The 22,644-nt window shown below is 42.8% G+C and overlaps 2 protein-coding genes across 5 annotated transcripts; one reads left to right on the top strand and one right to left on the bottom strand.

Moving 5' to 3' along the window:
- Nucleotides 1-816: 816 nt before the first annotated feature.
- Nucleotides 817-3,517, bottom strand: LOC115151779 (ras-related protein Rab-11B). The gene is made up of 5 exons (XM_029695998.1): nucleotides 3,338-3,517; nucleotides 1,813-2,008; nucleotides 1,451-1,644; nucleotides 1,254-1,334; nucleotides 817-1,135 (listed from the first exon to the last, which is right to left on the bottom strand). The coding sequence occupies exons 1-5, from the start codon at nucleotides 3,375-3,377 to the stop codon at nucleotides 993-995; spliced, it is 654 nt and encodes a 217-aa protein (XP_029551858.1). The 5' UTR covers nucleotides 3,378-3,517; the 3' UTR covers nucleotides 817-992.
- A 5,595-nt stretch (nucleotides 3,518-9,112) lies between these two features.
- On the top strand, nucleotides 9,113-15,890 carry LOC115151778 (heterogeneous nuclear ribonucleoprotein M). 4 transcript variants are annotated; one of them, XM_029695995.1, is made up of 16 exons: nucleotides 9,134-9,190; nucleotides 9,318-9,380; nucleotides 10,037-10,212; nucleotides 11,844-11,896; nucleotides 12,596-12,603; nucleotides 12,695-12,788; nucleotides 12,907-13,167; nucleotides 13,279-13,482; nucleotides 13,586-13,646; nucleotides 13,806-13,910; nucleotides 13,993-14,037; nucleotides 14,167-14,235; nucleotides 14,326-14,427; nucleotides 14,535-15,100; nucleotides 15,247-15,298; nucleotides 15,506-15,890. In XM_029695995.1, the coding sequence occupies exons 2-16, from the start codon at nucleotides 9,340-9,342 to the stop codon at nucleotides 15,667-15,669; spliced, it is 2,001 nt and encodes a 666-aa protein (XP_029551855.1). In that variant the 5' UTR covers nucleotides 9,134-9,190; nucleotides 9,318-9,339; the 3' UTR covers nucleotides 15,670-15,890. The 4 variants fall into 4 exon arrangements, with proteins under 4 accessions (XP_029551854.1, XP_029551856.1, XP_029551855.1 ...); XM_029695994.1 differs by having other exon boundaries at nucleotides 9,113-9,380; XM_029695996.1 differs by lacking the exon at nucleotides 13,993-14,037 and having other exon boundaries at nucleotides 9,113-9,380.
- Nucleotides 15,891-22,644: the final 6,754 nt, after the last annotated feature.

Below are 22,644 nucleotides of genomic sequence, written 5' to 3'. Positions count from 1 at the left end.
GTAGTGCACTGATAAGTTATATATGTTAATGATGAATGAATTACTTACGTATTACTGTGTTTAAAGGAGTTTATTGAAAAGTCTTACAGTGCTTATGGAAAATAAAACAATGAAAAGGTGAGCCAAATATATTTGAATAAATACACAATAAGGTTAATTTTGGGCATGATAACTGCCTGGGTGAAAAATAAGAGCCACTTAAAAGACAAATGCATACATATACCAATTTAATAATACTGCCTTATTCATGAGCAACTGTGAGTGGCTATATACACAGCACCATCTAGTGGTCATTGTTCAAATATACTAGTCCAGCACACTATAGCAGGGTTTCCCAAACTCAGTCATGGGGGGCCCCCTCCCCTGGGTGCACGTTTTGGTTTTTGCCAAAAGCTTGATGATGAGTTAGTTATTTCAATCAGCTGTGTAGTCCTAGGGCAAAAAAGTAAACTTGCACCCAGGGGGGACCTCAGGACCGAGTTTGGGAAACCCTGCTTTATAGCACTTCAAGTACATGTGTAGGATCTTAATTTGATCACTCTTTTGTTGCTGAGAATTTTCCTGCGTCGCAGGAAAAAAGCTTTGTGATTTACATAAATTCACTGAAAACCCACACTAACACACGGTTGTATTAACAGTATTGCACTTTTCATGTAGGCTACTTTAGACCAGATTATGGACTAAACATTATTTTTCTGTGACAATATAAGTCAAATTAAGATCCTACACCTGTATAGCTCAATCCATTTCAAATAAAACTGCCCTGTTCCTACAATGCAGGAACCTCAACATTGAATCCATGAATGACTGACAAAGTGACAGAAAGGTTTTTTTAAGTTTCACTTCATGACAGAATGTAATAAAAAGGATGTTTTGTATACAGACAGGGAGGGGAAAGCAGGGCGTCGTCACATATGGGAACAAAGACAGAATGGGCGGTACAGGATAAGACAGAGTGATGGTGGAAGTGGAGGGAGGTTGGGTGAAGGGGGTCACAGGCTTTGACAGCACGGTAGTTTGTTTTTTTGCCCATCGGTGGTGGGGGGGACACTGATGTCCACTACATTGTTGCCTGGAGACTCGTCATGTGCTGATCTGTCAGCTATCTGCTTTTGTGATACGATTCTGTAGATTTCTGTAGGAAAAGGAAGAGACAGTTACTGAAAAGAAAATGTGCCAATAATACATCATTTATAGACTACCGGTAGCTAGTTTCCAGTAATGTGAGGTGTGTCGTGGATCCCTCTTCTTACCTGTGAGGATGTTCTTGAATGCCTCTTCCACATTAGTGGAATCCAAAGCTGATGTTTCAATAAATGATAGGGTATTCTTCTCTGAGGGAGAAAAATAGAAAATAATGTATTGAGACAAAGATGGGTGGATTTTAAACCATCTGTCCCCACAGTGAGCTGTCATCTCCAGTGGTATTGTTGCAGTGGTTGTTGTTTACCTGCAAAGGCACGAGCCTCGTCTGTGGGCACTGCCCTGAGGTGGCGCAGGTCACTCTTGTTGCCCACCAGCATGATGACGATGTTGTTATCAGCATGATCCCGGAGCTCCTTCAGCCAGCGCTCCACATTTTCATAGGTCAGATGCTTGGCGATGTCATACACTAGGAGAGCCCCCACTGCCCCCCGGTAGTACCTGATTGGGACAGAGCAAGGAGGTCAAAGGTTGTAGGACTAAGACAGAGAAGTACCTCATAACAGTTTCTATGGTTCATGGCAGGTTTCAGAAGGGCGTTATGAGCACATTATAACAAATGTATTACAAAGTTGTTGATTGCTTGGTACATTTCGTTACTCCACTCACGCTGAGGTGATGGCCCTGTAACGCTCCTGTCCAGCTGTATCCCAGATCTGGGCCTTTATCGTCTTGCCATCCACCTGAATGCTGCGGGTGGCAAACTCCACACCGATGGTGCTTTTGCTCTCCAGGTTGAACTCATTCCGTGTGAAACGGGACAGCAGGTTACTCTTCCCCACACCAGAGTCTCCGATCAGTACCACTGGCAACAAAACACACAGACAACATTAGCACTGCAATGACAGGCTGCCATTGTATGTGCAGTTCAGTACAGTCAAAAATATGAGATCACATATAGTACAGTAAACCAATTACAGGTATACCAAGTAGATTACTTATCATAACCTATGAGGTTTGCATGTCTGACTTTTTTTTAAAGCTTTGGAAAGACAATATTTTCATTGATTGAATACTGCTGAAGACTGAGACAACAGAAAAACACTCAGAAATAAAGTGGTTATATGAGTACAAAGTGCTGCTCTGCCTCTTCAGAGGGGGAAAAGGATCTGAACTTTGTCCTTCTGGAGTCATGGTGCAGGAAGCTGAGAACCTGCTCCTGCTGGGAACCCTGAGTTGACACTTTTCAGAGGGCCTCTCTTCCTATCTTCTCCTTCAGTCATTCTCCCTTGGAAATCCTCTTTGTTCTCACACTGACCCTTTTTCACATTTTCTGTGATGTTTGAAGTGTCATTTGGAATATATTTTATAGACTGCTGTATACTAAAATAGATTGGGTAACGGGTGAGGTGTGCTTCTTTGGGATTGATTTGAAACACAACATCTAACAGTAGCTCATCAGTAGGGTTATAAATTGGCATCTGTAAGATTTTGTGCTATGTTGAGTGGAATAGATTATGGAATGGTCAGAGCGTCAGACTATCAAGAGGGTGACCCACTGGGAACTTCCTTCCTGCTCATTATCCCATCCTTATCTGATACAATTAGGACAGTATTTTATGGGCATGTTCAGCTATTATTGATCATAAAGTAAGTCACATTATAATGTAAACAACTGTTTATGATTGAGTATGTATATTAGGCTAATTCTGTATGTGTATTAGGTCTACCTATGAATTATAGCAGGCTAATTGTAGGCTACAACTAATTAAAAATGACTGTGAATCATTTCAGATTTGACCCTTTGGTAAACTTGTTTGAAGGATCCTCCCAGCTATATTAATTTGATAAAACCCGACATATTGCTGGCTATAAACCAGGCCCTTTGAGGATGATGGTATTGGTGTTATAAAGCAACCTAAGAAAACCTCTGTTGTTAGCTAAGTTAGAGCTATGCATTGCTCAACACAATGCGACAAACCCATTATACTCAGCATTATATTTAGCAAGCCACCAGATCAGATGGAGCCCATCAATTCCAATCTATCTGTACATTCTAAAGCGATCTGTTAGAATAAAATACATTGTGAGAGCTTCACACGGTACCTTCATAATTGACAGAATGAGACACATTTCAATATTTGTTGTAGCTACCACCAAGAGGCAGCTGGCTACAGCTAGATGGATATTTTACCTTTGAACAAGAAATCGTATTCATCATCTCTGTTGCCCATGTCTTAGAAATAGTCAAATTCCGATTGAATTGCGATATATTCTTGGTCTGAAGTTAGTTGCAGTGTTTTGTCTATAACCCAATGCGTGAGACAATGCGCTGGTCTTTCAGTCCCCGACTGACCGCAGGAACACGGAATCTTCCTGACTCTGCAGAAGGGGAGGAGTTCACTGGCGCCCATGTAAACTGTACAATATTCATGACATTCATTACAGTATTTGTATTTTTATTTTATTAGGGATCCCCATTAGCAAATGCCTACTCCTCCTGGGGTCCAAACGCATCAAGACACTTACATTACACAAAATATAAAACAGTACATCATATAACATCACTACACTGCTACATATCAACAACACAAAATGCATGATACCACCATACAACAATACCACAAAGTACGTGGGTAGAGTGCGTGTGCTAGCTCCCATGTGTGTCTCTTCACAGTACACGCTGGTCCATAAGGTGTATTTTTATCCGTTTTTTAAATCTGATTCTACTGCTTGCATCAGTTACCTGATGTGGAATATAGTTCCATGTAGTCATGGCTCTATGTAGTGCTGTGCACCTCCCATAGTCTGTTCCGGATTTATGGGATTTTGAAGAGACCTCTGGTGGCATGTCTTGTGGGGTATGCATGGGTGTCCGAGCTGTGTGCTAGTAGTTTAAACAGACAGCTCGGTGCATTCAGCTTGTCAACACTTCTTACAAAAACACGTAAGGATTAAGTCAATCTCCTCCACTTTGAGCCAGGAGAAATTGACATGCATATAGTGGAGCGTTAATAAAGCTGCATACAAACATGGTCTCTTTTTTGTTTTCTTGAGTAAGGCAGCTCCAAAATGCAGGCGTTTCAGCCTAGCTCAGTGCTTTCTGTGGTGGTGGGGCAAGCCAGCAGAAAATAGGAGCATTGCGCCATAATTGCCTCAGTATTCTGTCACTCATGGGGACACTATATCACAGGCAAAGTGTAAGTCCTTAGTAAGAGTAGACATCAAACATTTAAGCCCTTCGGGTCCTGCCATAGAGTTACATTACAAGAGCCCTTACAAGAAGGCTCAAGGTCATTGGCCACAGATAAAATGACATCAAATCACGTTATATGTACAGTAGCTTTGATTGGACTGATCATGTCAACGTCTTACTTTCAAAATCTTAGCTAGCCGTCATCATCATGAATCAAGTCGACAATCTAATGGCAAATCCTTTTGAATGCTTGTCGTATGAAGAGAAATAATGAAGAGAAATTATAGATAAAACGTATCGGTGCTCATCGGCTATTGGACATTAACATTACACAACAAGTTGGAAATTGCAAATTCAACAATGAGTGGTTTGGAAGGAATCAGTGGCTAACTGCAAGCATTGCAAAGCAACCACTAGCTTGCTATTCAGAGGAGTGGCTGTGTGGTTCCAGAGAATGCCAGACATTGATGACAAAATTTGCCGACAAAGGACCGCCGCGCTACCTTTCTGTTTAAGTGAGCACAGCACAAGGTGAGTCCAAAAATGTCTTGTAACATTATGCTGCTGCATAAATTATGTAGTATGCAAGGGAAATATGTACAGTGGGGGGAAAAGTATGTGAACCCTTTAGAATTACTTGGATTTCTGCATAAATTGGTCATAAAATGTTATCTGATCTTCATCTAAATCACAACAATAGACATATAGTCTGCTTAAACTAATAACACACAAACAATTATAATTGTTCATGTCTTTATTGAATACACCGTGTAAACATTCACAGTGGAGATTGGGAAAAGTATTTGAACCCTTGGATTTAATAACAGGTTGACCCTCCTTTGGCAGCAATAACCTCAACCAAACTTTTTCTGTAGTTGCGGATCAGACTGCACAACGGTCAGGAGGAATTTTGGACCATTCCTCTTTACAAAACTGTTTCAGTTCCACAATATTCTTGGGCTGTCTGGTGTGAACCGCTCTCGAGGTCATGCCACAGCATCTCAATTGAGTTGAGGTCAGGACTGACTGGGCCACTCCAGAAGGCATATTTTCTTCTGTTCAAGCCATTCTGTTGTTGATTTGTTGATTCTGTTGTTGTCCTGCTGCATCAACTAACTTCTGTTGAGCTTCAATTGGCGGACAGATAGAATTACGTTCTCCTGCAAAATGTCTTGATAAACTTGGGAATTCATTTTTCCGTCGATGATAGCAAGCTGTCCAGGCCGAGGCAGCAAAGCAGACCCAAACCATGATGCTCCCTCCACCATAGTTTACAGTTGGGATGAGGTTTTGATGTTGGTGTGCTGTGCCTTTTTTTCTCCACACATAGTGTGGTGTGTTCCTTCCAAACAGCACAACTTTAGCTTCATTTGTCCACAGAATATTTTGCCAGTAGCACTGTGGAACATCCAGGTACTCTTTTGCCAACTTCAGATGTGCAGCAATGTTGTTTTTTTTGGACAGCAGTGGCTTCTTCCATGGTGTCCTCCCATGAACACCATTCTTGTTAAGTATTTTACGTATTGTACACTCGTCAACAGAGATGTTAGCATGTTCCAGAGATTTCTGTAAGTCTTTAGCTGACACTCTAGGATTCTTCTTAACCTCATTGAGCATTCTGCGCTGTGCTCTTCCAGTCATCTTTGCAGAATGGCCACTCCTAGGGAGAGTAGCAACAGTGCTGAAATTTCTCCATTTATAGACAATTTGTCTTACCGTGGACTGACTTTTAGAGATACTTTTGTAACCCTTTCCAGCTTTATGCAAGGCAACAATTCTTAATCTTAGGTCTTCTGAGATCTCTTTTGTTCAAGGCATGGTTCACATCAGGCAATGATTCTTGTGAATAGCAAACTCAAGTGTTTTTTATGGGGCAGGGCAGCTCTAACCAAAATCTCCAATCTCGTCTCATTGATTCGACTCCAGGTTAGTTGACTCCTGACTCCAATTAGTTTTTGGAGAAGTCATTAGCCTAGGGGTTCACATACCTTAAACATTCAGTGTAGGTTGGAAAAGTATGTATTCAATATAGACAAGAAAAATACAATAATTTGTGTGTTATTAGTTTAAGCACACTGTGTTTGTCTATTGTTGTGACTTTAATGTAAAATTTATGCAGAAATCCAGGTAATTCCAAAGGGTTCACATACTTGTTCTTGCCACTGTATACTTTAGCTAAGAAAGTAATACTAAGTGTATGCTGTGTAGTAAGCTGTTAGGAGCACATGTGCCTCACCCTAATAATTTGTCTACTTTCACCAACGCGGTATTGTAAACACATTGTTCGTGGCCGGTGTGTGCTTGTTTGCAGACTTTTTTTGTACAGCTTTGACAATGCTACTGATAGTAGTGGTGGCGCTTGTCTTACATGTGCAAATTCAACACACACAACATTCTATAATAGAATTGTGTTATCTGACGTGTCAAATTAAAAGCGTATTTAACGCGTCAAATAGTATTATTTGATGTGTATCTTTTTTGACACGCAAAGACCCAAACGGTGTTCAACGTGCCTCACCCTAATAATTTGGTCTATTTTCACCTCTTAATTTCGCCTACTGTTCTAACTTGGTGGTGCACATGTAGCCTATAACCTGTTTTAGAGAAATGTAATCATCGAATATTGTAAGAGCTTTCATTGTCTAAATTCTGTCGCTATACATTTCAAAAGTGCTGAACATATAGTTATATTGACTACATCCGTCGTTGCTCGCTCATTAACGTCTTAATCGAAATTACGGATTGCCTCTTATCCGCCTGTCGTCCCCTTATGCCATAGTTTGTACATCTCAAATGTCTGTAGAAACCACACTTGTTTAAGCAAGTCAGCCATACCAGCTATGTTTTTTTTTTTTTAAACAGTAAACGAGGCTGAATTAACTATTTCGCTGCCAGACAAGGTTCCGCTGAGAGCCAGGTGGAGCAGTGGTAAGGTGTTGGGACAGCATTATGTAGGCGCTAACTGGGACTGTTTGTGGGCACCGGTTATCACCGTTATAGTGCAATTAATGTATTGTTTAGTGTTGTGACTTTTCTGGCATGCATCCCACTTTTCTTTTTTTGCCCCACCAAGATTTACATGCTAAAATCGCCACTGCATGCAGATCATTAATGTTAGCTCTCTGTGTACATTTAAGGGCCAGCCGTGCTGCCCTGTTCTGAGCCAATTGTAATTTTCCTAGACCCTCTTTGTGGCACCTGACCACACGACTGAACAGTAGTCCAGGTGCGACAAAACTAGGGCCTGTAGGAACTACTTTGTTAATAGTGTTGTTAAGAAGGCAGAGCAGTGCTTTATTATGGACAGACTTCTCCCCATTTTAGCCACATGCTGTATTAACATGTTTTGACCATGACAGTTTACAATCCAGGGTTACTCCAAGCAGATTAGTCTCCTCAACTTGCTCAATTTCCACAGTATTCATTACAAGTTTTAGTTGAGGTTTAGGGTTTAGTGAATGATTTGTCCCAAATACAATGCTTTTTGTTTTTGTAATATTTAGGACTAACTTATTCCTTGACACCCTTTTTGAAACTAACTGCAGCTCTTTGTTAAGTGTTGCAGTCATAGTCTCTGTAGTAGCTGACATGTATAGTGTTGAGACACCGCATACATAGATTAAAGCCAGTGGCATGTCGTTAGTAAATATTTTAAAAAGTAAGGGGCCTAGACAGCTGCCCTGGGGAATTTCTGATTCTGCCTGGAGTATGTTGGAGAGGCTTCCAATAAAGACATGTAACTCTTTATCCACAATATAGCAGGGGTGTAAAGCCATAACACATACGTTTTTCCAGCAGCAGACTATGATCGATAATGTCAAACGCCGCACTGAAGTCTAACAAAACAGAAGTAGGCCCACAGATAGAACAATGAGATTGAGACAATGAGGTTTACTTATACAAATATTTGGTAGGCCTACATAGCTAGGCTATAGTAGTGATGCATATGTACAGCAGGTGGTAAAAAGAAAAGTGAGTTATTTTTTTCATCCGATGTCTATTCTATTAGGCAACTCTTTTTAATCTTGGTAAACTGTAGTTTACTGGATGTGCTTGCCACAAACAGATTCAGGCTTGCATTAGTTCAAGATAAAACATATTCTTGCAATTTCTTAGCTACATATTCTGAATGTGCACATATGTGTCTTATTAAGACTGTTTGACATTCATTGACGTACCAGTACGCAAAAAAATAAATAGTATCTGCAAAGACAGTACAGTATGAAGATAGGAGGAAAGTGCTTCTCCAATAGAAATCCCCGATCACACTTGTAGGCGATGTCATGGCGACGTTGGCTAGCTAAACTCATGCGCAGAAACGGGTCTATCGCACCAAACTGCGCATGTGCATCCCGTCAACGCAAAGGCACTCCTCTGTAAAGTTGTTTTTTGACGAAAATGAAAACCTGTTACCACTTTCCCTAGGTTAGAGTAGTAACATGTTCAACTACTTAATATATTGGCTCTAATCTAGGTTATACCTTTTAGATGTCGAGAAAATGAACAACAACATAAATGTTTTTTCACTTCTCAAACTCCAAACCCGTTCCTGGTCTGTTTCAAAAGCGTTCTCGGAAGTCTCGTGATGTTGTCTCTGGGTTTAGAAACTCAGTTTCTTTGCCATGATAAAAACAGTGTAAACCAGATTCTAACTGGTAACTGATTTATATATATTCAATAGAATAAAAAATAATAATAATTGTACTTTGATTCTGAGCGGTCGTCGGTCGCAGAGCCAAATTCCCAGCATGCTTCACTCTCCTTGGCAACCCAACGAATAAATAGAAACGGGTGTATTCATCCGCCATTTCACCAACGTTAGCTTGTTGACTAGCAGCCCGTCGCGCCAAAGTAATACATTAAAACAGTTATTTATTCGATACTGCTAAAGTGAAGAAACACTGCCAAATTTCGGCAATATTTTATCAGCGTTGTTGAGGTATTCTATTGACCACAAATTCATTCCGTAACAAAACAGGATTAGCCAACTGCGCAAGAAGATGTCGAACGAGGCCGCTGCTCCAGAGAAACCAGGCCAGGGGTAACGTTTTGATTTATTTCGTTAATTCTTTTTTTTGGCTGGCAGTAACAGTACCTAGTAACTTTCTTTAAATTTCCCGCTCGCCAAGGTTTCGTATATTTTTAATCTGTATTGTTTTGAAGTTAACAGCTAAATGGATACCTACCTAGCTAATCACTAAAATAGCTAAACAATGGATTCTGCTTGCTACGCTAGCCACAATGTGAGCTGCGTGCGTGCACCAGTGCCACCACACCGCATGAGATTAGCAAATTAGCTAGCCTGCTAACTTGTCCTCTCCCTCCATTTTTTTTGTTAAGTACGCCATCACTTGCTATTTTGGTTGACTAAGCTCGTGTACTGGCCAACTATTCACAAAATACGGAATAACGTTAGCTAGCTAATGTTATATGATATATATCGCGTGTCTGAAAATTAGTTAACATTTAGCTATATTAACGGATCTATAAACAAAGTAAAAGTTAGAATCGTTAATTAACATACATGCCTAACGTTAGTTGCAGAACGAAGCTAGCTAGTAAATTACAACTAGTTACCCTTTTGTACTGCAGTCTAGAAATGTAATTTTTTTGTTAGTGGACGGTAACCTTTTTTCACGGTCAGACCGACATATTATCGTTACTCCATTAATCACTTCCCGTTCTTTTTTCCCAAAGGGAAATTAACGGCAAGGCCAAGCATGAACCCAGTGCCAGGAAGGAAAGGCCCCAGAAGCGTGGAGGTGGTCGCTTTGAACCCTATGGAAACCCATCTAAAAGATACCGTGTGTTTGTCAGCAACATTCCATATGATGTGAAATGGCAAGCACTCAAAGACCTAATGAAAGAAAAAGGTATGGTGTTAAGTTAGATCCGTCATAGATATGGAGTCCATCAAGGCTAATAAAACCTCACATAACAGGTCATTTGCGTTGAACCACTTCACCTTGTTGACTAAAAGGCATCTGGCAAATCTGTAAAGGGCCCAGGTTGCAATTCATAGCTGTGAGGTTCTTGGTATACAGACTATGGGAGTGGCCTTTCCATGGATTGGCCTGTGTTCTAAGTCTTGGATGGTTTAGATTTCAGAATAGTTCTCTCTGTGATTTCTGCCTTCGGCTAGTCATTTTTATAGTGCTGCGAATAGCATTATGAATTTGTACTTCATTTTGGGGTCCTTGATCACTGCAGCTACACTTGCGTGAACAATGGGAATATACAAACTAAAGGAAGGTCCTCAAATTAAGTACAGGGCTTATAGTGTATGGGCCATCAATTGCACTGTTGTTGGGTCTTGTGGTTTGTGTATGTAGCTGCAAATAGAAAACTGTCTGCATTGCCTTGACATACTGAATTTCTCTCAGGTGATTATACTACAACTATTAAAGCTGGTCTTATGTTTGCATTATAATTTTCTTGGAAATTGTCAAATTAAGAATTGTTTAATTGGTTCTATTTAATGTTAATTTGCAGCATGGGCTAGTTGTCCTCAACTTCTTCTTTTTGTCTTCAAATTGTCCTGCAACAAAAGGAACGGTGTACTGTTTATCGAAGTTTAAATGGTTGTTTACGTGGCTTTGGCAAAGCTATAATATATTTTAGCACTAATGTAATAAATAGCACCTGCTTTTAATCAGGATAAAGCATGGGTGTTCTGAGAGGTTACCAATGCCTTTCAGTTTTTAGTGTTTGGATATAATAATTGAATGTGGCGTTAAATTGCATTCTCTTTTTTAGGTTTGTCGTTTCCGCAGATCTCCATGTTGTACCAATTACAGATGTGTTTGGGATTTCTTGGGGTACAGGTCTACAAAATGAAGCAGCTTCTCTCGGCTGTCCATGTTTCAGCTGAGGATTGGTTCCTGTCCATTTATAGCGCACTCATTTGCTGGAATTAGCCATGGTTGTCCCTTTGTTAGTTAAAAACACATTTGGACACTGTTGTGCCTCTCCAGGTCCAATGTATGTACAGCTTTCCAAAAATGTCAATGTTCTTCAGACATTGGAGTTAGTTGAGTTGGTGCAATTTAGTTTTTAGTGGAGTTTACGTTCAAAGGTGCGTCCGAACAGTTGTATCAGTCAGTGGTTCCAAATACATTTAACAAGGAACATGGCTTTTGGAAGGGTGGACTCATGGTTTCAAATGACTCTGCAAACTTAACTGTCATTCTGTCAACTTTATCCTCACTTCGAAAATTGTTCCTTTATAACTCATCTGATTTAGATGTTGTTAGCTATTTGACGATTGTTCTCTTCAATCTATTGCTCTTGGTGTTTGGGGACTCTACAAGGACAGGCTAAGAAGTCATTTTAAGATCAGTAAGAGCTTGTCTTTTGTAGACCTGTACCAGAATTGAGGTGCTGGGGGGGAGGCTCTGGAGTAGCAGGCCGAGCTCACGGTCACCAACCGCTTGTCTGCTCTAAACCCCCATTGTTTTCTCGGCTTCTCTCCCCTGGTGTGTGTCGTCTGGAATCTGATTTGTAGTGGGTGAGGTAACGTACGTGGAACACTTAATGGACGGAGAAGGCAAATCGAGGGTAAGTGCAATAGACGAACCTGTGTTTGTCAGCTTGAGATCTTTTCTTTCATTGTGGGGGATGTTCAAACCTGGATGAGTTTTGATGAACGCGTGAAGTGGGTGACACTGGACAGAAAACATGGTGCCGTCTGTGGCACCGAATGAGGTCATCTTGGTGTCTGATTGGGAATTCGGGTTTCTGTAGCCAATCCCATGTGATTGCAGTAGCTGGGAAAGTCCCCTTTTGCTGTGGATTTGTTCATCTGGGACTTAATCTAAAATGGGGCCCAGCCCCCCAAGAGGTTGTAACATGGCTGTTACATGTAATAGATTTGAGTCCATGTAATTGTTTTTGTGGAACAGATATTTCCTTCAAAGGAGTGCATTTTGTCTGTGGGACTTCTGCCTTTGTACCCATCAATGTTAAGGGTTTAGATTCACCAGACAACCTCTGTATTTCCTATATTGTCTGGTGACCAGCTTTTAAGCGGTCTAATAATTTTGAAAGCCTTGAACAGTCAGTTACTCTAAGGCCATACAAGTGAGTAGAATGTGTTTGGCCCTGTTATTGAATATGCACGAAGGTCATTCGATGCCTTTCATAAGAGTAATTCAGCCCCTGAATACCATTGTTCTCTACAGTGCCACAACTGATTACTAACTTGAATGTTGTTTTTCTACTTCAATGATGCTGTTGTTCGGTCTTCAATCAATCAAGGGCTGCGCGTAAGTATTTTCATCATTCTGTCTTCATTCTAATAGGTGTCTCAAGGTTATTCTAAGTTCCTGGTGTTCATCACGATGTTTGTGTGAACAGGGTTGTTGAGTTCAGGACTGAGGAACTGATGAAGAAGGCTGTGGAGAAGGTCAACAAGCACAACCTGAATGGGCGGCCCCTGAAGGTCAAAGAGGTGAGCAGTCTTTTTTTGATGCTACTGACACTTGTTACCACCAGAAGAACAAAAATCTAGCACTGTCTTTTTTCCCTGTTTAGTGATGTTGCCCATGTCTCCCTTCCTCTCTCCCCAGGACCCAGATGGTGTGATTGCCCAGAGGGATGCCCACAGGTCCCAGGGTGGTGGTGGGCCCCCTGGTGGCCATGGTGGAATGAACATGGGCATGGATCGCATGAACATGGAGCGAATGAACATGGACCGCATGGGCCCAGGACCAGGCGCCCCACCCATGGTCAACATCCCCCCCAGCCTCATGAACAACTCCAACATCCCCAATGAGATCATCCACGGGCTGCAGGCTGGCAAGATTGGAAGCACTGTTTTTGTAGCTAACGTAAGTTGGAGATTGTAGTCCAGTATGCACAATATACATTGTTTTTGATATCATTTGAAATGATGTTATTGCAAGTATTTTAACCAAGTCAACACCATGTTTTGTTTCCAGCTGGACTACAAGGTTGGCTGGAAGAAGCTGAAGGAGGTGTTTGGCATGGCAGGAGTGGTGGTGCGTACTGACATCCTGGAGGACAAAGATGGGAATAGCAGGGGCATGGGCACCGTCACCTTTGACATGCCTATTGAAGCTGTCCAAGCCGTCAGTATGTTCAACGGTCAACTGCTATTCAACCGGGTCATGCATGTCAAGCTGGTAAGCAACATATTAGATTGTGCACACACTAAAATTAACAAATGTTACATTCAAAAATGTGTACAAGGAATATATTTTAACTGATGCTTGTTGGATGTTTCAGGATGAGAAGTCCTTGCCAAAAGGAGACTTTGCACCACCTGAGAGACCCCCAGCACTACCCCGTATGTACAATTCCCCCCCCCCCTGAAATGTAAAGAGAAGTCAATGGAAATACTCTTTCCAACACATTTTGAGTATGTTCAAGGCTAGCTTCCACCGAATCTTCAATAGAAGGCTCGGTTGTGTTTCTTTCTCTCAATCATCCATTTATTTTCCCTCAGGTGGCCTTAGTGGCATCGGGCTGGGACTTGGGCCTGGTGGCCAACCCATCGACGCCACCGCACTGAACAGAGGAGGTGGAGGAATGGGCAACATGGGACCTGGGGGTAAGGAGCTGTCTTTGTGATCCTCTACAGTGGACTTTTCATTTGGGTTGGTTCATTCACTCACTGTTTGTTTGGTTTGTAGGCATGGATGGCATGGGCTTTGGTGGTGGCATGGGTAGAATGGGAGGTATGTACTTTTTGTACTGCGTCCATTGAATGGGTATAGTTTAACATATTTTTGCATGGTGTTTTTCCTGCTCTTTTTTCACTATTACACTATTGTAGATTTAACTTTCTTGCCATAATTTTTCCCCAGGCATGGATAACTTTGGTGGAATGAACAACATGGAGCGTTTTGGACCATCTGGAATGGGCAGGATGAATGGTAAGGAAATTAAATTCACACAATACAAATTCGCGTGTTTGTGAAACATTAATGTTTGTCTTCTAATAGTTTAATCTTTTGCGTTGTCAGAGATGGACCGTGGGCTTGGTGGTTCTTTTGACCGAGAGTTTGGTCGAAATGATATGGGCATGTCTCGCAATAATTTTGGAGAATCCTTTGAAAGAGGAATGGGTTAGTATTTTTAGGATTTGCGCAATTCTTCCTAACGCGTACACGCCTGACGCTAATTTCACACAGGACCTAAAATGTCTCACTAGTCGTTTTTCCTTGACTTACAGGTAGCTCATTGGGCATGGACCGCATGAGCTCTGGCATGGATCGCTTGGGCGGTGGAATGGACCGTCTGGGTGGAATGGAGCGCATGGGGATGGAGAGGATGGACCGCGTGTCTGATCTGGACAGGCTAGGGGGGTCTGGCTTTGACAGGATGGGCTCAGGGCTGGACCGGCTGGGGCCCAGTATGGACAGGCTTGGTTCTGGGCTGGACCGTATGAGCTCCAGCGTGGACCGCCTGGGCCCAGCTGGGTTTGACCGCCTAGGCCCGTCCAGTTTGGAACGTATGCCTGCTGGCCTGGACTTCGCCTCTCCCATGGGCATGGCGGATCGCATGGAGAGGATGGGAACCAACTTTGACCGCATGGGGTCTGCTGGCATCGAGCGATTCCCGACCACCGGGCTTGACCGCATGGGCTCCACTATGGACCGCATGGGTGCTGTCGGTGTTGGCGGCCAGTTTGACCGGCCAGCTGAGATGGAGCGTGGGGGCTTTGGAGGAAATGGCTTTGGGGGGTCCGGAGGTCCTGGAGCCAACGCCAGGAAGGGCTGTCAGATCTTTGTCAGAAATGTAAGCTTCTCTATAGAAATAATGATCAACTGTCCCCAATTGTGTGGTTGGAGTGTATTCAGAATATTGGTTTTTATTAAGACTCATCTTGATGGTTGTATTCAACACAGACCATTGTAAACTTATTGATTTGACTCTTCTTGTAGCTGCCCTTTGACTTCACCTGGAAAATGCTGAAGGATAACTTCAATACATGTGGTAAGAACATAATCCACTCATTTCATTAATGTAGGGACTGACTTGAGTACAAAAAATCTGAAATGTCATTTGACAGAATTGAGACGCATGCAAATGGAATGTTCAAGTTCATTAGGTAATGACACCATGGAAGTCTTTCTGACCCAACATTCAATTGGAACTTCAGCCAAAATATTTCTAACAGCTTCAATGTGCTTTCTACTGTAGGTATTGTCCAATATGCTGACATCAAGATGGAGAATGGCAAGTCCAAGGGCTGTGGCGTGGTTCGCTTTGACAACCCGGAGACTGCAGAGAGAGCCTGTCGCACCATGAACGGCTACAGGCTGAATGGAAGGGAGATTGATGTCAGAATTGACAGAAATGCGTAATCGTCCAGTGTCATTATGGCCCTGATATTTGCCGCCCTGTATCGACCTTTCCACACTTCTTGTTTGTTAGGCAATTGTAACTGCGCAAGTGTATTTTTAGTTAGTTCTCGTCCCTGCATAATTTGTGACCAAATTTACATTTCTTTATATTTTACCTGTAATGCTTCACTTCATTGCCTTTGTTCTATAAGGTGTTTTGATAATAAATATCAACATTGGAATTTTGTTTTCTGTCTTCTTTGCCACTGACATGTACAGTTGTGGCCAAAAGTTGTGAGAATGACACAAATATTAATTTTCACAAAGTCTGTTGTCTCAGTGTCTTTAGATATTTTTGTCAGATGTTACTATGGAATACTGAAGTATAATTACACGCATTTCATAAGTGTCAAGGCTTTTATTGACAATTACATGAAGTTGATGCAAAGAGTCAATATTTGCAGTGTTGACCCTTTTTCAAGACCTCTGCAATCTACCCTGGCATGCTGTCAATTAACTTCTGGGCCACATCCTGACTGAAGACAGCCCATTCTTGCATAATCCATTGTTTGGAGTTTGTCAGAATTTGTGGATTTTTGACTGACACGTGATCTAAATGATTTTATAAACTGGGTGGTTAGAGTCCTGAATGCTGATTTTTCTGACAGCTGTGGTATGTCAGACCGTGTACCACGTATGACATGTATTTTTACTGATCTAATTACGTTGATAACCAGTTTATAATAGCAATAATTACCTCGGGTTTGTGTTATATGGCCAATATACCACGGCTAAGGGCTGTGTCCAGGCACTCCATGTTGCGTCGTGCGATTGAACAGCCCTTAGCCGTGGAATGTATATTGGCCATATACCACACCCCCTCGTGCCTTATTGCTTAACTTTTTTTTTTTTTTTCATTATTTAACTAGGCAAGTCAGTTAAGAACAAATTCTTATTTACAATGACGGCCTACCAGAAGGCCTCCTGTGGGGACGGCGGCTAGGATTAAAATAAAAATGTAGACGAAACGCTTCACGACGAGAGACACCACAACACTACATAAAGAGAGACCTAATACGACAACAGCATTGTAGCAACACAACATGACAACATGGAAGCAGCACAACATGGTAGCAGCACAAAACAGTACAAACATTATTGGGAACAGACAACAGCACAAAGGGCAAGAAGGTAGAGACAATACATCATGCAAAGCAGCCACAACTGTCAGAGTGTCCATGATTGAGTCTTTGAATGAAGAGATGGAGATAAAACAGTCCAGTTTGAGTGTTTTTTTTGCAGCTCGTTCCAGTCGATAGCTGCAGCAAACTGAAAAGAGGAGCGACCCAGGGATGTGTGCGCTTTGGGGACCTTTAAACGAATGTGACTGGCAGAACAGGTGTTGTATGTGGATGATGAGGGCTGCAGTAGATCTCTCAGAGGGGGGAATGAGGGTTTTATAAATAAGCATTAACCAGTGGATCTTGCGACAGGTATACTGTACAGAGATTAATAAAACTGAAGGACCACGGCGTTACTCTGGACCCTGATCTCTCTTTTGACGAACATATCAAGAATATTTCAAGGACAGCTTTTTTCCATCTTCGTAACATTGCAAAAATCAGAAACTTTCTGTCCAAAAATGATGCAGAAAAATGTATCCATGCTTTTGTCACTTCTAGATTAGACGACTGCAATGCTCTACTTTCCGGCTACCCGGATAAAGCACTAAATAAACTTCAGTTAGTGCTAAACCCGGCTGCAAGAATCTTGACTAGAACCAAAACATTTCATCATATTACTCCAGTGCTAGCCTCTACACTGGCTTCCTGTTAAGGCAAGGGCTGATTTCAAGGTTTTACTGCTAACCTACAAAGCATTACATGGGCTTGCTCCTACCTATCTTTCCGATTTGGTCCTGCCGTACATACCTACATGTAAGCTACGGTCACAAAACGCAGACCTCCTTACTGTCCCTAGAATTTCTAAGCAAACAGCTGCAGGCAGGGCTTTCTCCTATAGAGATCCATTTTTATGGAATTTGTCTGCCTATCCATGTGAGAGACGCAGACTCGGTCTCGACCTTTAAGCCTTTATTGAAGACATATCTCTTCAGTTGGTCCTATGATTGAGTGTAGTCTGGCCCAGGGGTGTGAAGGTGAACGGAAAGGCACTGGAGCGACGAACCGCCCTTGCTGTCTCTGCCTGGCCATTTCCCCTCTCTCCACTGGGATTCTCTGCCTCCAACCCTATTACAGGGGCTGAGGCACTGGCTTACTGGTGCTCATCCATGCCGTCCCTAGGAGGGGTGCGTCACTTCGTGGGCTACACTCGGCCTTGTCTCAGGGTAGTAGGTTGGTGGTTGAAGATATCCCTCTAGTGGTGTGGGGACTGTGCTTTGGCAAAGTGGGTGGGGTTATATCCTGCCTGTTTGGCCCTGTCTGGGGGTACCGTCGGACGGGCTCACAATGTCTCCCAACTCCTTCTGTCTCAGCCTCCAGTATTTATGCTGCAATAGTTTGTGTGTCGGGGGGATAGGGTCACCTCTGTTATAGCTGGAGTATTTCTCCTGTCTTATTCCGTGTCCTGTGTGGATTTAAGTATGCTCTCTCTGATTCTCTCTCTCTCGGAGGACCTGAGCCCTAGGACCATGCCTCAGGACTACCTGGCCTGATGACTCCTTGCTGTCACCAGTCCACCTGGTCGTGCTGCTGCTCCAGTTTCAACTGTTCTACCTGCAGCTATGGACCCCTGACCTGTTCAACGGACGTGCTACCTTGTCCCAGACCTGCTGTTTCAACTCTCTAGAGACAGCAGGTGTGGTAGAGATACTCTGAGTGATCGGCTATGAAAAGCCAACTGACATTTACTCCTGAGGTGCTGACCTGTTGCACCCTCTACAACCACTGTGATTATTATTATCTGACCCTGCTGGTCATCTATGAACATCTTGGCTATGTTCTGTTATAATCTTCACCCGGCACAGCCAGAAGAGGACTGGCCACCCCTCATAGCCTGGTTCCTCTCTAGGTTTCGGCCTTTCTAGGGAGTTTTTCCTAGCCACTGTGCTTCTACACCTGCATTGTTTGCTGTTTGGGGTTTTGGGCTGGGTTTCTGTACAGCACTTTGTGACATCAGCTGATGTAAGAAGGACTTTATAAATACATTTGATTGATTGATTGTTCAGAGAAGACTGCGTGAATCAGGCCTTCATGGCTCGATTTGCTGCAAAGAAACCACTACTAAAGGACACCAATAAGAAGAAGAGACTTGCTTGGGCCAAGACACATGAGCAATAGTAATTGTCGTGTATTTGTGAGATGCAGAGTAGGTGAACGGATGATCTCTGCATGTGTGGTTCCTACCGTGAAGCATGGAGGAGGTGTGATCATTGTCAGTGATTTATTTAGAATTCAAGGCACACTTAACCAGCATGGCTACCACAGCATTTTGCAGCGATACGCCATCCCATCTGGTTTGAGCTTAATGGGACTATCATTTGTTTTTCAATAGGACAATGACCCAAAACACACCTCCAGGCTGTGTAAGGGATATTTAAAGAAGAAGGAGAGAGTGAATCAGATGACCTGGCCTCAACAATCACCCGACCTCAACCCAAATGAGATGGTTTGGGATGAGTTGGACCACAGAGTGAAGGAAAAGCAGCCAACATGTGCCCAGCATATGTGGGAACTCCTTCAAGACTGTTGGAAAAGCATTCTGGTTGAGAGAATGCCAAGAGTTGTGGTAGTTATTTATTTATTCTCAAATGAGGAGAGACAAACATATCACACAAGTCAGAGTTATACTTAAAGTAAAATATTTATTCACTTATTAATAAGGAAAGTAGGTCACACCACACACACAAGTGAATGAGTGCTCTGCAATAATGAGGCTGGTCAACTCAACACTCTTGACTGTTGGGTTGAGAGCCCCAACACAAAGAATACCAAGATCTTGTATATGGCAAAGATACACCCCCCTAGTTTACATGACAAACAACAGATGTGTGGAATGGGTCACAAGGTGAGACTTAATATATGAGAAAGGAGTATCCCCCAGCCAGATAGCATTTGCTATTTAATAAATGAATAACAGTATCTGCTGTGAAGACTGTTCTCATTGTAAGGAAACCAGGGTTTGGCCCCGAAAACGAGGTTCCTCTCAACCCAAGCCATCTCACCCTGGTACCTTCGGGTCAGACTGGAGCAATCTCCCTCACATGAATGGAATGTGGCTTGTTAGGTTTATCACCTAAGGCATCATAAATCTACTGTCAGCATTAACACAGACACATGAGAGTTCTAAGAGCCCTATTCTGTTACATAAAACAACCATTTGATGCAATAACAGTATTATAACATAATATTGTAATTTCGCCACCATAGAGTGTGCAAAGCTGTCATCAAGGCAAAGGGTGGCTACTTTGTAGAATCTAAAATATCAAACTTTTTTGGTTACTACATTATTCCATATGTGTTATTTCATATTTTTTTCTGGTTCTGTAGGTCGGGGTGCCTTGTAAGAATCCAACGGCAAGTGTGGGTAACCCGCCGCTACCATCCGTCCTATTGGCCAACAGAAGCTCTATAAGGTCATAAGAGACAGTGGCAGAGACATTATGTACAAAATAAGTTACAAATAACGTGAAAAAACACACACAATAGTACAATTGGTTAGGGGACCGTAAAACGGCAGCCATCTCCTCTGGCGCCATTATATATCCAACACCATCATCATTAAGTTTGCCGACGACACAACAGTGGTCGGCCTGATCACCTACAACGATGAGAGCCTATAGGGAGGAGGTCAGAGACCTGGCAGTGTAGTGCCCGGATAACAACCTCTCCCTCAATGTGATCAAGACATAAGAGATGATCGTGGACAACAGGAAAAGGAGGGCCGAGCACTACCCTACAGAGGGTAGTGTGTACGGCCTGGTACATCACTAGGGCCAAGCTTCCTGCCATCCAGGACCTCTATACCAGTCGGTGTCAGAGGAAGGCCCTAAAAATTGCCAAAGACTACAGTCACCCTGGTCATAGCCTCCCCCAAAGCCATAAGACTACTGAACAGCATAAGACTCCTGCATTACGCTGCTGCTACTCTCTGTTTATTATCTATGCATAGCCACTTTACACCTCTACCTACATGTACATATTATCTCAACTAACCTGTGCCCCCGCACATTGACTCTGTACTGTTACCCCCTGTATATAACCTCATTACTGTTATTTTATTATTTATTCTTTATTTTATTTTAGTAAATACTTTCTGAACACTTATTTATCTTAAAACGGCATTGTTGGTTAAGGGCTTGTAAGTAAGCATTTCACTGTCAGGTCTACACCTGGCGCATGTGACAAATAACATTGATTTGATACAGACACAAATCAAATCAAATGTATTTATATAGCCCTTCTTAAATCAGCTGATATATCAAAGTGCTGTACAGAAACCCAGCCTAAAACCCCAAACAGCAAGCAATGCAGGTGTAGAAGCACAGTGGCTAGGAAAAACTCCCTAGAAAGACCAAAACCTAGGAAGAAGCCTAGAGAGGAACTAGGCTATGAGGGGTGGGCCAGTCCTCTTCTGGCTGTGCCGGGTGGAGATTATAACAGAACATGGCCAAGATGTTCAAATGTTCATAAATGACCAGCATGGTCAAATAATAGTAATCACAGTGAACAGGTCAGGGTTCCATAGCCGCACGCAGAACAGTTGAAACTGGAGCAGCAGCACGGCCAGGTAGGGACAACAAGGAGTCATCATGCCAGGTAGTCCTGAGGCATGGTCCTAGGGCTCAGGTCCTCCGAAAGAGAGAGAAAGAAAGAATTAGAGAGAGCATACTTAAAATCACCACAGGACATCGGATAAAACAGGAGAAATACTCCAGATATAACAGACTGACCCTAGCCCCCCGACACATAAACTACTGCAGCATAAATACTGGAGGCTGAGACAGGAGGGGTCAGGAGACACTGTGGCCCCATCCGATGATACCCCCGGACAGGGCCAAACAGGCAGGATATAACCCCACCCACTTTGCCAAAGCACAGCCCCCACACCACTAGAGGGATATCTTCAACCACCAACTTACCATCCTGAGACAAGGCCGAGTATAGCCCACAAAGATCTCCGCCACGGCACAACACAAAGGGGGGCGCCAACCCAGACAGGAAGACCGCGTCAGTGACTCAACCCACTCAAGTGATGCACCCCTCCTAGGGACGGCACGGAAGAGCACCAGTAAGCCCCTGTAATAGGGTTAGAGGCAGAGAATCCCAGTGGAGAGAGGGGAACCGGCTAGGCAGAGACAGCAAGAACGGTTCGTTGCTCCAGTGCCTTTCCGTACACCTTCACACTCCTGGGCCAGACTACACTCAATCATAGGACCTACTGAAGAGATGAGTCTTCAATAAAGACTTAAAGGTTGAGACCGAGTCTGCGTCTCTCACATGGGTAGGCAGACCATTCCATCAAAATGGAGCTCAATAGGAGAAAGCCCTGCCTCCAGCTGTTTGCTTAGAAATTCTAGGGACAATTAGGAGGCCTGTGTCTTGTGACCGTAGCGTACGTGTAGGTATGTACGGCAGGACCAAATCGGAAAGATAGGTAGGAGCAAGCCCATGTAATGCTTTGTAGGTTAGCAGTAAAACCTTGAAATCAGCCCTTGCCTTAACAGGAAGCCAGTGTAGGGAGGCTAGCACTGGAGTAATATGATCACATTTTTTGGTTCTAGTCAGGATTCTAGCAGCCGTATTTAATACTAACTGAAGTTTATTTAGTGCTTTATCCGGGTAGCCGGAAAGTAGAGCATTGCAGTAGTCTAACCTAGAAGTAACAAAAGCATGGATACATTTTTCTGCATCCAAAAAAAAGCTGTCCTTGAAACAATCTTGATATGTTCGTCAAAAGAGAGATCAGGGTCCAGAGTAACGCGGAGGTCCTTCACAGTTTTATTTGAGACGACTGTACAACCATCAAGATTAATTG

This window comes from Salmo trutta, chromosome 17, assembly GCF_901001165.1.
Source record: "Salmo trutta chromosome 17, fSalTru1.1, whole genome shotgun sequence".
Classification (NCBI taxonomy): domain Eukaryota; kingdom Metazoa; phylum Chordata; class Actinopteri; order Salmoniformes; family Salmonidae; genus Salmo; species Salmo trutta.
Note: the sequence above shows the minus strand (reverse complement) of the source record. Positions and strands in the feature narration are given on the sequence as shown.

Coding starts and splice junctions, on each gene's coding strand:
- LOC115151778 (XM_029695994.1), top strand. CDS start 9,340: ATGTCGAACGAGGCCGCTGCTCCAGAGAAACCAGGCCAGGG. Junction 12,789..12,906: donor GGCCCCTGAAGGTCAAAGAG/GTGAGCAGTCTT, acceptor CTCTCTCCCCAG/GACCCAGATGGTGTGATTGC. Junction 14,428..14,534: donor ATCCTTTGAAAGAGGAATGG/GTTAGTATTTTT, acceptor CTTGACTTACAG/GTAGCTCATTGGGCATGGAC.
- LOC115151779 (XM_029695998.1), bottom strand. CDS start 3,377: ATGGGCAACAGAGATGATGAATACGATTTCTTGTTCAAAG. Junction 1,645..1,812: donor TACAGGGCCATCACCTCAGC/GTGAGTGGAGTA, acceptor TGTCCCAATCAG/GTACTACCGGGGGGCAGTGG. Junction 1,335..1,450: donor CGAGGCTCGTGCCTTTGCAG/GTAAACAACAAC, acceptor TTTCTCCCTCAG/AGAAGAATACCCTATCATTT.